Below are 15,971 nucleotides of genomic sequence, written 5' to 3'. Positions count from 1 at the left end.
ATTGTAAATGGAAAATGTTGGATGACAAATGTACAATATAGAAGCATCTCTTTCAATGATTCGTACTAAATTTTTCAATCCCAACTCCACTTTTAAGCAAGCTCAGATATGTCCGTATATGAAATTAGGCATGTGTGCAGTGATGGAGGTATATCCTCATTTATTTTGCTGTTGGGTATAATAGAAAGAAAAATTGTAGTAGTTATATAATATACACATCTATAAAGCATAGTAATTGCCAAGGTGTTAATGCAGCAAATTATTAAAGTAATATTTACTCCTAATTTATTTTTCTGTTTTATTGGGAGGTTGATAACAAGAGAAACCCTTGAAAATGATAATAGAATGTAAATATTGTCAAATGAGTACAGAAAGTAGTTACTGTATAAACTTTGTAATAAGTGAAATGTATAATCTAGTAGTAACATGCACATGTGCATGGGCATATATATATATATATATATATATATATATATATATATATATATATATATATATATATATATATATATATATATATATATATATTGTTGTTGTTGTTGTGGGATTTATCGCCATTTTTCAGCACACGATAGGCTATGCATGGCGGCCAGTGTTAATGGTGGAGGAAGAACCCGTGAAAACCCCGAGAAGAACCAACGACCCACGAGAAGCTACTGGCAAGCTTTCTCACATACCCACATTGGCCGAATCCTAGACTCTCTCTCTCTCTCTCTCTCTCTCTCTCTCTCTCTCTCTCTCTCTCTATATATATATATATATATATATATATATATATATATATATATATATATATATATATATATATACACATACATACATCCATACATACATACATGTGTGTGTGTGTGTGTGTGTGTGTGTGTGAACTTTGCATGTGACGTGTATTGATCTGTCTCTTTTTGTTCTCAGGAGGTGGATTCTCAAAATTTTGGTTTAGAGCATTTGTTTCCAAATCCTTCAATTATACTCTGCACTTCGTTTATTCCATTTCAATATATGAAGAACAAAATATGGTTTTGAACTAAACTAACAATATACATAACAAGGAAGTTGTGTTCGTTGCATAGGTATCGACAGAGCACCAAAACAACCAACCAAATAAGCAAAGAAAACAAGCGGCATATAATTCATAGCGTCCTGCATACTTACGATGGAGCGCACGTACTGTATTATATATAATCCGACTCCAGATGTTTGTGACGTCATAATGAGAAGCTTCATTGAGTGAATGATGATTTATAGATTTTCATAAACGATATAATTCAAGTGTAATTATTTGATATATTATACAACAGGGAATCTCCGGAAGGCGCTAACTCGTCATTTTTTGGAGTTATACCCGTACACATATATTATAGGGAGCTGCAATTGCTCAGTTCCCAATACATTGGGCTCATTAGCAGAAAGGTGCTAGTTGGGTTCCCATCACTAGATCAACCGGGATAGCCTACCGTGGTATATTCTTGGAGAAAGGTACTTTATTGTACCATGCCTCGTCACATCATGACATTCGTGTGTTTGCCATAAAATGCTAACGAAACCCGGACCGAGCAGTGACGGATTTATGATTTTGCCGCTCCTACGTACTGTCAGAGTTGACCTTCCCCCTCTAGTCCAAAACAAAGCTTTAAAATCATTGCATTTAAAGACCTCTATGCAATGCCAACGTTTAACTTTTTATTTCTTATATTAACAGGCCCCTAGTGGCCAAGTGGTATAAAGCGCCCATCGTTACGGATCACGGCCATCACACCTCTGTCTGCCTGAGTTCGAGTCTGTGGGTAACTGACAAAACTTGTCATTTGTTTCGCGTAAGTCAGTGGTTCATGCCTGGGTTTTCTCCGGTTTCTTCGTCCACCAGTTATACTGGCCGCCACGTATAGCCTAGATTGTACTGAAAATGGCGTTAAACAATATAACAACTTGTATTACGAAAAATTAGTAACTTCAATTGTATTTGTCATTGCGTCATGAGAATCACTCAGTGACAATAAACAATGTCAGTATAGACAATGAGAGTAAACATGAATACAAAACAACAACGTTTAATCTCCCATTCTCTCTCTCTCTGGTCGCTTTTTACCCATTTATCCTTATACTAATATTTGTAGTTAAGCTGCCTGCTTTTTCATTTTTCTACTCATCATTTGACTCCTTGATTTATATTCACTTTTTGCGGGTTAGATACATGTTTTGAAACTTCGAATGGTCATGTGCGCACCGAATGAACGTAGCAGCAATTGCATTTGGTCAACATGAAATTTAGAGCTCCATACATATATACAAATATTATTGCATGTCTGATCATTGTGTGCAGCCTTGCTTTCACCTTACCAAATTTAGAAAATATTGATGTTAATAAAGATAGAAACTATTGACGATTTGAAAATGAAATCCGTTTATTTACATACAAATATTACACGTGAGACTATAGTACAAATGAACTTGAAATGAATAAAATGTCATGTTAAACAATTTATCACAGAAGGCTCAAAACGAAGAGACATTTGTCTTGCTCTATTGTTATACGTTGCTCTCTCTCTCTCTCTCTCTCTCTCTGCAATCTACACGTATGTTGACGACAAAAGTAAGTACAGCATAATACATTCCCGTATGCTACTATTTTAGACACAGGTAGCATGCACGACTGTATTTTGCTATACTTACCGGACGTTGAATGCCAGGAATATACAACTTCCAAGTTGTGCACAAACTTTCTCGTTTCTACATGTAATGGAATTTGTTTCTTTTAAAATGCATCAAATTGGTATCTAAATTATTGAACGAGAAGATGACCAAGCGGATGAATTTGCGGATAGAAAATGACTCCGCTATACTAAAATGGAACTATCCATTGTCCATATCAGAGTCCAGTGTTTTGGCAGTAAGGTGGGGGATGAGTGGATTTTGTTTTACTCCTAAAGAAGTACGATTTTTCAGTAATTTTTCTGAAGTCTCAATTCAGTCATTTAATTTTTCATACCGGGGAGATTTGATTCTGTCTGTCTAAAAACTTAACCACGTGATTCTCTCTTTTTCTTCTTTCTTTTGGAAACCATGTAGACTCTCGTGTTGTCCAAACGTTTCCTGCACCAGGACTTCTTGAATCTTTTGGCGGCGATGTTCTTCCAACATTATCATGTCTATCCGGAGTCCCATCTTGTGGAATGCTACCATCTGTGCTTCTCTGTGAAATCCCATTATGACTACCATCCTGTAAAATTCCTCTGATGTTACGGGTTGAGCCACCTTCGGACATCGGTATGGAGACCCTGGTGGAAGCTGTGGATGCATTGGACGTACCAGATATGGACGCGGTTATCGAGCCAATACCTGATGAGGTGGCGGACGCGTCCGACAGAGAAGTTGTTAGCCTCGTGTTGGTGAGTGTACCGCTAGACCGAAGTACTTTTGTCCCTGCCTTGGATCTTGGAATTACGAGCCCATATGGGGTAACTCTTAGTGTTGTCATCTCCTAAAATTAAACAAGTGCGACAAATATAAATTTCAAGAGCATGTGTAGTCCATGTTTGCTTCGTAAACAAATCATTTTTCTTTTTATAAGTTTCGCAAACATTAATTGTTCCAACAAATCATCAAGCGTATCATTGTTAGTGGTATTGCGTTATGTACTTTGTCCAGAAAGTTGTTATCTTTTTATAATTTATTTCAAACAATTGTCTTCTTCGCGATCTATATTTATATTACCCGGATTAGCTCTCTCTGCGTGGGTTAGCCCCCCTTCTCTGAACATCCAATTCTGAGGGTACATTAAAAGATGTACCACCATGTGCTCTCCTCAGTAGGGTATATAAATATATATGGCATGCGCAGTGCTGTTTTTATTATATGGGTAATTTTATATGTAGATGCAGATAATTGCAATGGATTCACATGATAATCTCGTGTCGTAAAATGTACATTTTGTCTTTGCCTGTTTGTATCATTGAATGTAACAATGTACCTGTTTGTATCATTGAATGTAACAATTTGCCTGTTTGTATAATTGTAACAATTTGCTTGTATCATTGAATGTAATAATTTGGCTGTTTGTATCATTGAATGTAACAAAATACAATCAGAATTGATTATGAAGAAAAATACTGCATATTTTCAAAATGTCAATTTCCTGTTCAGAATCTATTTGCCTTTGGTATACCGCATGTACTGTCTGCATTGCACGACCAGTTGATGTGCGTAAGGTGGCATACCCTTAAGACTGGTCAGTGCTAGGTAAAGAACAGTAACCAATAATCTGTGTATACGCTTGTATGAGATGTTTACTAGGAGAAAATTTTCACAGCTTACAGACAGTGGCGTCACTCGGGTTGGTGTCACCCAGTGCGGTAGCTCATGGTGTCACCCCATGGTCCTCCTTCCGTAACAGACCATACAGAATCCTTAGTAATGTCATTTTGGTGTCACCCCCTCTGATGGTGTCACCCGGTGCAGTCCGCACCCCCCTCCCCGCATCCCCCTAGCGACGCCACTGCTGTGCCTGCTAGTCATGTATTTAACTATGATCGGTTATCCGCTTATGAAATCCAACAAGACCGAGCAGTGTGTGCTCTGTAAAATTTGCAATTTTTCATTTTGGTGTCACCCCTCTGAGATGGTGTCACCCGGTGCGGTCCGCACCCCTCTCCCCCCCCCCCCGCACCCCCCTAGCGACGCCACTGCTTACAGAGAGATTACAAAGAATAATATAATTTAGTTATGGTATGAAACATTTCAAACTGTCTTGTGTAGGTAGCGAATACTATTGACAAACGCACAAGTCAGAACATTTTAATTGATATGAAATGACGTCAACTTTTCAATGATTCAATGATCGATATGAGATAATATAACAGAGGAGAAACTAAACTTCATCTAATAAATAATAGAAGTGATAAAATTTCCTCAAATAAATAAGCTTATATGTATCTTAGAGTAAATGAAATTAGAAATGACTGTGTTGCCTTGGAACCAGATTGAAGAAAAAACTTTGCGCATCGTCTCGAAAATATCCGACAAAAGATCCACCCCCATCCCCAATTTTTTTTAAAAAGAAATTAAAACAAATTTTCCTTTCAAAGAACTGTCCACAGATAAAACTGACAAGGTTCATATCTTGTATCAGTAATACTTTGTTTTGCTAGAATATATCAGATTTGATCATTTCATCCCATACAATGTTTTGGTTTAGTTTGGTATGGTGATTTTCGAAGAGCAACTCAAGGACGTAATTCAGCTCCAAGACAGTTTGAGCAAAAGGCCTTGCCCAATGATACACCATAGTAGCCGACCCAGGCTGACCCTATGCTAGGATTGGAGTCCGCGCACTTTCGGTCGCAAGTACAGCACCTATAACACAGGGTCAATACATATACATTGTATTTTTAATATGTACACTCTGAGCTCTTTGAGTTTAAAAGTCCCAGTAAGAGCTCTATGCCACAGTGAAACATTGATTACTATCCCATGATGCAGAAAACATTTTACCGGATTAGCATCATCATCATTGCCCTTGTCAGAAGAATAATCGTCATCATTATTCTCTTCATCTGTTGGTGGCAAGTCGTCATCGCTGTAATACTCGACATCTGAGCCCCAGTCATTGTGAACATGGTTGTCACGGCTTTTGGTAACGTTGTTGGCTTTCTTGCCAGACTGTTGACCTTCAAGATCTTTTAGCTGCAGTTTCTCTCGTTTCGGTCTTTGCACTCTTCCCTTGTGATCTGATAAAAGAATACATTGAAGATGCAAATAAGAATAGCATCGGTTTCAGAATGAAATTTCTGAACTTATGAAAATAGAACAAGATGAATAAATTTTATACCAAAGCTTCTGTTCTGACAATTTGATTAAAATCAGATGTCCACTGTCCTACGTGAAGATCTGACAGCGACGGCCTAGGGGTCATGTTCTGGTGACCTTTGAAATAGCCAATGGAAGTGCAGTTTTCAAAAATCTAAAAGCGAATCAAATTGTTCGGCACACATTGATGTTCTTTAGTCACACTGCTCAGTCTCCCAAACGCAACGATATAAGACTTATATGATTAGTTGATAAAATTAGCGATTATGGTAAAATTATAAGTCACCAGAACACGACCCCTACACGGTCGCTGTCAAATCTTCACGTAATACGGTGGTGATTTGATTTTAATCAGATTTCTGTCTTAAACATGTTGCGAAATTGTCGCATATAATAAACTCTATCCATGTGACGTATTAAATATACTTATATGCCTGGTAAGAGAATTATCTGTGCATGTTTATCATCGCTTCGTAATAAAGATACTAAATATGAAAGTAAGCCCTAGTGACTGGCGAACATTAAAATACTTGATATGAATCAAACCTGAGATAAATGTTATATACATAATTTCACATAGTAATTGAAGAATTGATAGATATTATTTAACACCGCCGTTGATGAAACAGCATGAGATATATTGCTGGGTATATACATTAATATATTTACATAATAATTAAGTGATGATTGATTCTTTTCTTCTAGAGATGGAAACATCAAGAGATAACATTGTGGTTTGGTGGAAATGTTAACGGATTCAGAGTTTCATTTTGCTTTTTGTTGCATCGATTCATTGTTTGTACAGTGTGAATAAGTTAAACAATGTGTTTTGTCTGTTTACAAATCGACTCTCGTGAGATTTCATGCACACGCTAAGTAGTACTACAACACTAACCAGCTTCATCCTGTCTTTGATCCCACATAACATCTATGCTAAAAAATGTTGCTGCAGTCAAAGGTGATTTCCAATTTACAATGCAGACGACAAAGGCGATCACAATGCTCAGGATTCCTGTAAAAATCCAATACTCGATAATTTAACAAACTGTTGATTGACTAATTGACTGATCGAAATATGTAGTGGTTTAACTAATTTATTGATTGAAAGGTTGATGGCTCTATCATTGACTATCGTGTAGCGCCATCAAATATAAACATCATATTTAAATGCTATCTCCCCTGTGCATGATCAAACATAAACCTTATTAATCCAAATTTAAGTTCCACGCATAATACAATAGAAAAGCAACTAACATCTTTCTCAAGCAAGAGAGAACACATTTTCCATCATGATACGGTAAAGGCTAGTTAGCATACAAGTAATATGTTGGAACATTACGCGCAATATCTTCCATAGCTTGTCACTCCGCTTGCCTAAGCTATATTTGAATCCTACATTACGTATGAAATGTTTTTAACGTCATTAAAGTACCTTTCTTTTAGTTTTTGGAAATTATTTGTTTAGTAACATGTCATGTATGTATAATAATAATTATAAGAACTAGTCGTCTGAGTTTAAACGGCAACCTGAAGACTCAGATCCATGTTCAAACACTCGCTAAATGTTCCAGCATCACATTACTGCGAATGATTTTTTATGAAGGGTACGTTGAAAATAATACCTGAAGCCATACATATCCAGAAGGATCCTCCATAGGAAAACTTCAGGATGTCTTTATCTGTGAATGGAATCATCAGCTCAAAAGGATTTCGAACGTTTGACCAGACAAGTGTGGCTCCGATCATGCACGCTCCACACAGTCCCAGAACATATGCAGCGTAGCGTAGAGTCAAGAAGAACAGTATGTTGGCCAGAAGCCACAGAGCGAAAGCTAGCCTGCAATGAGCAATATTGATATGGTTATATACAAGGTTAAATCATCAGATACAGGAGATCACAACAGAAAGGCGCATACGTCCTTGTTTATAAGACACAAACTCTTCCAAATCTGTCTTACATTGACGTACTCGAGTTAATGATATTAAAGTTTAATTTTTCTTTAAATTATCAATACAGCGTGCAATCCGATATACTTACAAAGGAATGTAAAAGTAATACAGTGTAAAAATGAATGCAATATATATATATATATATATATATATATATATATATATATATATATATATATATGAACGCTGGAATTATGCATTATGAATTTGCAAAAATGTTCCGTTTTTGTCTTCATAAAAAGGTATTAATATATTGTACTAATCTTACCACAACAGTATTTCAGAATAAAATCCAGCAGTTCTGTAAAATCGTCCCCAACGCACACCCTCTTCATCGAAGACAAAGTATTCAGCGATCCAGAGGATAGGCTGGGGAAGACCGCGGAATTGTGCGGCACGGTATTCCTGATTGATGCGGCCAGCTTTAATGATAAATAAATAAATAACAGCATTAGTAGTATTAGTAAAGTCAGCCATAACCCCATTTAATGGACTAGTAATATATGATCACTCTCGGTTAAGGAAAAGTCATGTTCACAACGAATAAAATGGAAAAAGTATTATTTATAAAACATATGGATGAAATAGAAAAAACGTCAATTCCGCAAAATTACCGTGTATATATATATATATATATATATATATATATATATATATATATATATATATATATATATATATATATATGCCAAAATGCAGAACAAACTTCAAAACTTTTTAAGTGCTATGCTCGATTTTCAGTGCTTAATCTCGAAGGCCCCTAAACGTTAATAATGGAACACGATGTTTGATTATTCTACCCCAAGGTTAATAATTTTAATCTGAAACTAATAACCTGTTGGAAAATAAGTCTTACCGTACGGTCCATATCCAAAACGACCCTGCCCACCTTCCCAGGAGAAGTGCTCATTGTAGTTGATGGTCTCATTCAATTGATTTTCGGGTTTTCCTGTAAATATAACACGTGATAAAATCAATATTGTTTTGAATGTTGAAGATCCCTTGCATAATGAAAGCTTGTAAAAAAAATTTTTTTTTACAGTACTACGTTTTCATTATTTGACATATTTCAGCATATTACCTACCCAGTTTTGCAAGTTATTTTTGTCAATATTGACTTTTTTAATACCTTTGCAGGTCTTAAAATAAAAAAGAAAAAGTAATGGTCGCGAGAATATTTGGTTTGATGTATTCCAATAGTGTCATATATTTCGTTGCTCTGCCGTCCCTTCGAGATTCTAAGTCTTCCAGTTTCAGAAAAAAAGTAAAACTTGCAATTCAAGATTATGTGACATAAACATTTCTCTTAGGTATGAAAATAGTTTGGATTAATGTGTCATGATGTATGTGATAAGCTTTCTGTGACTACCAATTTCTGTCTTCTACTATATACGCGGAGTAGTATTAAATAAAAAGGACTTTTGCATGCTGTCAGGCGATCTTTACGTGCGCAGATCTCAATATTAGCGTTTTCGAAGACCACAGTGCTTAACGGCGTATGTGTACGATAAGACATTCTGCGATTGTCTATCAAGCATCAATGTTTTGTCTGAGTGTGCTGTGATGTGACTGATACTTGATTGAGGGGGGAACCTAATCATGTTTCTAAAGAAAAGGAGAATGGAATGTTTCTCTTATCAGTTTCCTTACTAATAAACAGATCCTGAAGAAGATGCGTCATACAGAGTCCTCATTACTTAACAACCACATCAAAGATTATGACGTAGAATAGTTATCGGGGCCATGATGGTTGGTGTTATTACAAAATGAAAGTGAATCTTACAAACAATCTTTCATTTAAACATTTGTCCTTAGTATGATGTAAATCAAAACCCATAACATTGGATCTGCGTTGATGTCGATTGTAACAGAACATGTAATATCTAGCAATTGTACTTATGAAATTTATATATATATATATATATATATATATATATATATATATATATATATATATATATATATATATATATCAGTTGCATAGCAGATGGCGTAACGGAAAAACAAAGTTAACGGAAAGTGTGTGTGTGTGTGTTTTGGATTTTTACCGTAGCTTTAAAAAAATTTTCAATCATGTCGCTACGATGTCTGCAGTGAGACAGTTTATGGTGGTGTCTAGCACTGGGGCATCATGCCGCAGACATGTAGCATGATGCCCAACCCAGTCATATTATCCTTAAACCAGGCCGACCAGTCCTAACATTAACCTCTTAATGCTGAGCGCCTAGCGAGGCAGCTGTTAGTACCATTTTTAGAAGTCTTTGGCATGACTCGGCCGGGGATTCAAACCCTCGACCTCCCACATCCGAGGTGGACGCTCTACCACTGGACCACTGGAGCGGTTAACGGAATAAGTTCACAAGTTTCTTTTTCTTATAATTTTTATGTAGTAGCATTTTTTAAAAATTGTTTACGTATTCTTCTGGGTTTTTATTTTCTCGTATAAGAGTTTCGAGTGATATTCTTCGGTAACCAGTTATTGAAGTTAAGAATTTATTCATCACACACAAATTTTTTTTGTTCTTGTATTGCGGAGTACATGTGTCATATATTTTATTAGCCAATCAAAGCAATATAAACGTGAAAAAAATAAATATCAAATACATCAGTGAGGTGAGATCGGGTTAAACTGGACGATCTTTGCCTGACAGTGTGACATTATATCCATAGAATGGATATGCAGCAAACTTAGGCGGACAAATGGTAACTCGTAAACATAAAATCTGTACCTTTCAAGGTAATGTTTACTCCCCTCAATCCAATATAAACCCCTACATCTGCCTGGATTCCATTGCTAGTTCCAGCTTTATACTTTGTATGAGTTGATATAGCAGCCGTATCCCAAGAGAAGCCGAAGTTGGTCACTGCAAATAACGATAAAATTCAGAAGGCAAGGAAAAATATTTGAGCAAACATAGAGCAATTCTCTTGGCATCTACTAAAATATATAAGACGAGGTTTGTCATAGTGTGTCATTTCTTGCTCAAGAGAAGACAATGCACTTTTTAGAGACAACACATTTATGTATAGCTTCAGCTTTCTTTTGTCTTTAGTACAACCCATGCATATGTCCAATATGGAACACGCGAATTATATCGGCATAAAAGGTACTATCAAAAATGCGTTAAAATGACACTATACGGCATGAGCGATCCAGTCTTTACAGAACAGGCAAACACCATCTGCCCAAGTATAAACCCGAAAAAACAAAATAACGCCGTATTTTCTCCAACGTTTTACCATGATTTATGTAGCCCTTCTTCAGACAAACACAACGCACATTAAGAACACGGTTCTAATCATCAACGGTAATGCACTGATATACACCAGCCAGCAACATTGTCGCACCTGCAGGAGTAAGTGTACAAATAAACCAAAGGGGTGTTCACGTGTATGGTCTCATAATAGATTTTACAATTTTCACTGTCTATCAAATCCTTTAGAATATTCATTCACACTTTGGAGTCAATCGAGGTTAGAAATTTCATTCAAAAGACAAACCACAAAAAAACACGTTTCAGAAAGAGAATACCTATAACAGGCTTGCTTCTATTAACAATACAAGCATTCGATGCAAATAAACATATCGAGTCAATCAATCACAAGCAAAAATCACTTACTCACAAGAACCCTATATGTCCCTTTACTTTTTCTTTAAAACCCCAAGCAGTGATTGGAATCTTCTTGTCTTCCATTGAAATATGAATAATATATGCGTAGTATTAACTTGCATGCTTACAATTTTGAAACATTTTACATGGAAAAATGTTTGTTCAGCATAATGTTATCGGATTATTTATTGATGCCCGTCGGTTCATGATCAAACTAATTTATTTCATGCAAACAAAATCAGGTGTAAAAATGATCGGCTGTCTTTAGTCTTGTTAAAATTGTATCTGAAACAATGTTTGTCAACTGTATTTCACAAGAGCTTTAAAACTTTGTCACCGAATGCAAACTTTAGATTCGGGTCACAGTGTAATGCCAGCGCACGTTTTGGGAATATTGATTTATACGTACATAAAATAATACGGATATTTGTAATCAATACTTACACAGTATAACTGCTCCTATAAACAAAGTTGTTAGAACTCGGATGATTGTAAATACGCTCTGAAAAGAGTATATATATATATATATATATATATATATATATATATATATATATATATATATATATATATATATATATATATATATATATATATATAAAGAGAGAGAGAGAGGGGGGGGAGAGAGAGTGAGAGAGAGAGTCATTCAATAAATTACAGAAAGAGACTGTGGAAGAGACCTGAGACAAACCTTAATTATAACGGTGCATATATATATATATATATATATATATATATATATATATATATATATATATATATATATATGGACAACGTTCTTTTGCACATCAGGGCCCAGCAACGTGGAATGAATTGCCCACTGAACTTAGACACAAAGACACAGTGATCCCATTCAAGAGTGCTCTTAAACCTCACTTGTTTCGACTGCAGGAACAAACTTAAAGATATAATAATGTTTCCTACCTTAGATATTTTCAGCATGTTTTTTGTTTTCTAATTTCATGGTGGGTTTTTTTTTGTAATCTTATCATTATATATGGTTTCTTTATGTTACAGGTGTTGTCTAATGTTGCAAAGTTGTTTAGAGCTTGGGATTGTATCAAAGACGAATCCATGTTGGTTTAGGAAAATTTAATTGCTGACCCTCAACATTTACATTTCTGGCTTTTACATGGCATTGTCCTGTAAGAACTCTCTCTCTCTCTCTCTCTCTCTCTCTCTCTCTCTCTCTGATGTGCGCGCTTGATGTAGGCATTATATACGAGTTGGCACGACGGACGTATGATCTAATGACAGTTGGATTGACATGATTTAAATAATCGATATACAAAGTAATTAATGAGTAAGAAAATGTTCCCCATTCTGGGTAAATTATGATTTTGACAAAGATTGAATACGTATCATCTATTAGATTGTTAAAGGCCGTTAAAAACTTTTCGACTATTTTAATTAATATTGGCAAATTGGAAAAAACATGCACAAGCCAGCTTTTCTTACCTCTCTCCCTCGTATTCCAGGTATGATAATAATGAAGGATACTGCAACTATGCAGAACGCGAAAATAAGTCCAGATTCCACGATGTCCGCCTGCCAGGCGGTCCTTATCTCAGGGTACACAGTTGGGCCGCCATTCGTACGGAAAGCGGAATACAGCGCCGGGGATGAAGACATTCTTGGCTTGGCAAAAGAACCTATCATGGATGTAAAACTAGTATCAGCACAAAATTCCTAAATAATTCGCAAAATTAAACATAATCTTTTGAAAACATGTGACACATGAATTTTATGTATGGATGTACCAATTGTCATTTACAATCAAAATTAAGTAGTCTTAGACATAAACTCTACTTGTTGATAGAAGTCATTACCTCAGATTTTAATAACAGGTCCCTTTGGAATCACAGACGAGAACTAACTTCTACAAAACCAGTGCTTCTAAGTCCATATGAAAAATATGCATTTGGTACACAGATTATTACAACATTGCTACAGAGCTGAACCTCGTTTTTGCTAATATTTCCCAAATACTTGATTGGTCTAATTTTACAGAGGCTGAGATGGATAAAAAGTTACTGCTTTTGTGAATAAACTGTTACTATTAAGATTGTCAGTAGAATATATATTAACAGACCGGCCGTTACGGATGGAATTCACCCCAAACTTCTGAACAATATCAGCTTTGTCAGGTTTTGATTCATTGAAAGGAACAATCAGTTTAATTATGAATTTCTAGAGTAATTGAAATTAGCTGAAATATACAAATTCGTAAGGAAATTAAAAAAGAATGACTCATTTAACTATCGACCCATATCTGCTCTATCTGTACTTTAAAAAATATTATTAACAAAAATCTCCAGCAGGCATCTTTTAGGATATTTTAACAAGTATAATTTCTTCTATAAACCACAATCAACTTTTTGATTAAACGTCCATATCAAACTTCTTTATCTAGGGACTATCAAATGATTCCAGCGAAGTTACTAATGCAATCACCATTGATATTTATTCTAGAAAAGCATTCTATTTGGATGATCATACGGTGCTCATTAAAAAGACTATCAAGCAACAAGTTTTCTTTAAGCTGTGTTTCTTGGTTCACCTTATATCTCATTAACAGATTACAGACTAGATACGGTTAAATAACGTTTGAAGGTATTTTATATACCGTGGTAAAATGACCACAAGTTAAATATACATACATGGATACTTTAATTCATTTTAACCCAATCTCCAAACATCCATGGTAATGATCATTAACACTATTGAAAAGGCAAAACATCATTCATTTAGGAAGAAACGAAGTACTCAAAGTCCGATAAATGATATTTGTTACTCTCGGATATCACGAAAAGTTAGATTTTAAATGAAGGAAATGAGTTTTAGTAATGCATCAAGAAGGATAGAGAAAACGCAGATGCTGGTATAGCAAAAGTGTTTTTGAATCGACCTCGCAATCTAGAATATCTCGCATTCTATGCATTTATTCCGTGCTCTCAGTGTATGTCAGTAACTTAAAATGCCAAACAAAACAAATTTCAGCATTGATTAAGGAAATAGTTTAAACGATCGAGTAACCCTGCTTCGACATCGACAGTGGATTTTATCATTCAAACTTTGGGTGGTGGAGGGGAAAATGTAAGAGAACAAAAGTTGGTCGAAAATGTGTTCTGTTAGTCAAATAATTTTTAAAAAGACGAAAAGTTTAATTTAATCACATTGTAGAAATGCAATTCAGTGATGCTGGCTACTTTAATAATAATAATAATAATAAGTACTAGTAGTAGTAGTGTTATTATGAGTGCAGATGTAAAATGGAATATGCATCGTGACAGCATAGTTTCAAGAACTGAAAAAAATAGTGAGAGTTTGTTACCTGTTTGGTCGATTCTGGCTACAGATTTTAAAAACAGTTTTAAATTGTGATTATTTTCTTCTTTTTATACCAACTGCCATTCCTTTCATGGTTCTCATTGGCCTGCTAAATTTGGAACATTACTAGCATTTTCAGCTAATGTGAAAATCTAAATAAGTCGATAAAGTACGGATATACTACACACTAGAAAGGAACTTAAATTCTATTGGCCAGTTTAGGTGATATGACGGGTAAAATAGGTCATCATATGTACTTGACTTAACATTAGTGTTGACTAAACAAGCCAAATCGAGTATTCTTAGACATAAACTTGTGTCAACAGCAATAAATTACTCTGATGGAGGATCAATACAATATTGTTCTTGGAAGGTAGAAAAAATACGGCAGATAAACTTAAGGTATTGTGACCGATACATGTATTTATCAAGGGAAATATAGATCGTATTTCTGGAATTTGGCAAATCAGCACAGCAGCGACTACTCTGATATTCCAAAGTTTACTGAATTCCCTGCATACCTCCTGCATATTTGAAACCACTAACATATACTTTACTTAAATATACTTCATACAGTATTTTTTACATTTGATTGCAGTATGATATGATTCATACTTACCTGCTTCAAACACGTGTTCTGATATATTCTATCTACACTAATTTCCAATATGCTATGATTTAGTTTCGTGAAAAAATAAAGAGAAAACAAGGCAAGAACTTTATTTCATTCCCCTCTACCAAGTAAAGAATTGCAATGTCGGTTTCACTCTTTATTTACCGATCCAGGAATGAATCATTCAAGCAAATTAAACGTAGAAGACCAGTATATGAAAGAAAAAAAGCAATTGAATATTTCAGACAAAAATCGTGCAAGAAAGCGATTGCATTCGAACATTAATGGCCATAGAGTGGCCTCTTGTTAAAGCTTTCTGGTTACTATTTACATGTGGCAGAGGACAAATTAAATAGGACCTGACCGTTATGTCAAAATGACTCTTGTACAAATTGTACAAAATATGACTTGATCTCAAAATGCAACTTTTCGATACTCAAGCACTGCGACAATGTATTCCCATTGTCAAATATAGAGTTATTCCTTCATTATTGTGCTGAGAAGGAAAGAGAGAGAGTGAGAGTGGTGTTGGTTACTGCCCGGTTGTACGAGGTTCGGGGATGGGCAGGCTGGCACAACCAATTGCATTGGGTTGTTTTATTTCGCATCTTTATTTAGCGAAGAAGACTTGTAATTCAGCAATAGCTTTCAATTATTGGGCTGTC

At 35.3% G+C, this 15,971-nt stretch overlaps 1 protein-coding gene across 1 annotated transcript; it reads right to left on the bottom strand.

Annotated features, from left to right (window-relative positions):
- Nucleotides 1-2,377: 2,377 nt before the first annotated feature.
- Nucleotides 2,378-14,830, bottom strand: LOC149803678 (dual oxidase maturation factor 1-like). The gene is made up of 10 exons (XM_089953454.1): nt 14,698-14,830; nt 12,822-13,015; nt 11,808-11,865; nt 10,482-10,616; nt 8,609-8,701; nt 8,021-8,174; nt 7,425-7,639; nt 6,698-6,814; nt 5,488-5,723; nt 2,378-3,478 (listed from the first exon to the last, which is right to left on the bottom strand). Exons 2-10 carry the CDS (start codon nt 12,993-12,995, stop codon nt 2,981-2,983), a joined length of 1,680 nt encoding a protein of 559 aa, XP_089809580.1. The 5' UTR covers nt 12,996-13,015; nt 14,698-14,830; the 3' UTR covers nt 2,378-2,980.
- Between the last annotated feature and the right edge of the window lie 1,141 nt (nt 14,831-15,971).

Source organism: Sinohyriopsis cumingii, chromosome 3 (assembly GCF_028554795.1).
Source record: "Sinohyriopsis cumingii isolate HCF-2022 chromosome 3, ASM2855479v2, whole genome shotgun sequence".
In the NCBI taxonomy this organism is placed as follows: domain Eukaryota; kingdom Metazoa; phylum Mollusca; class Bivalvia; order Unionida; family Unionidae; genus Sinohyriopsis; species Sinohyriopsis cumingii.
Note: the sequence above shows the minus strand (reverse complement) of the source record. Positions and strands in the feature narration are given on the sequence as shown.

Bases quoted from the DNA above. Each gene is read 5' to 3' on its own strand.
- LOC149803678 (XM_089953454.1), bottom strand. From the start codon at position 12,995: ATGTCTTCATCCCCGGCGCTGTATTCCGCTTTCCGTACGAATGGCGGC. The intron at 10,617-11,807 runs GTAAGTATTGAT...CGTTATTTGCAG, and splicing joins TATAGGAGCAGTTATACTGT to TGACCAACTTCGGCTTCTCT. The intron at 5,724-6,697 runs GTTAGTGTTGTA...TTCTTTTATCAG, and splicing joins TCAAAGACAGGATGAAGCTG to ATCACAAGGGAAGAGTGCAA.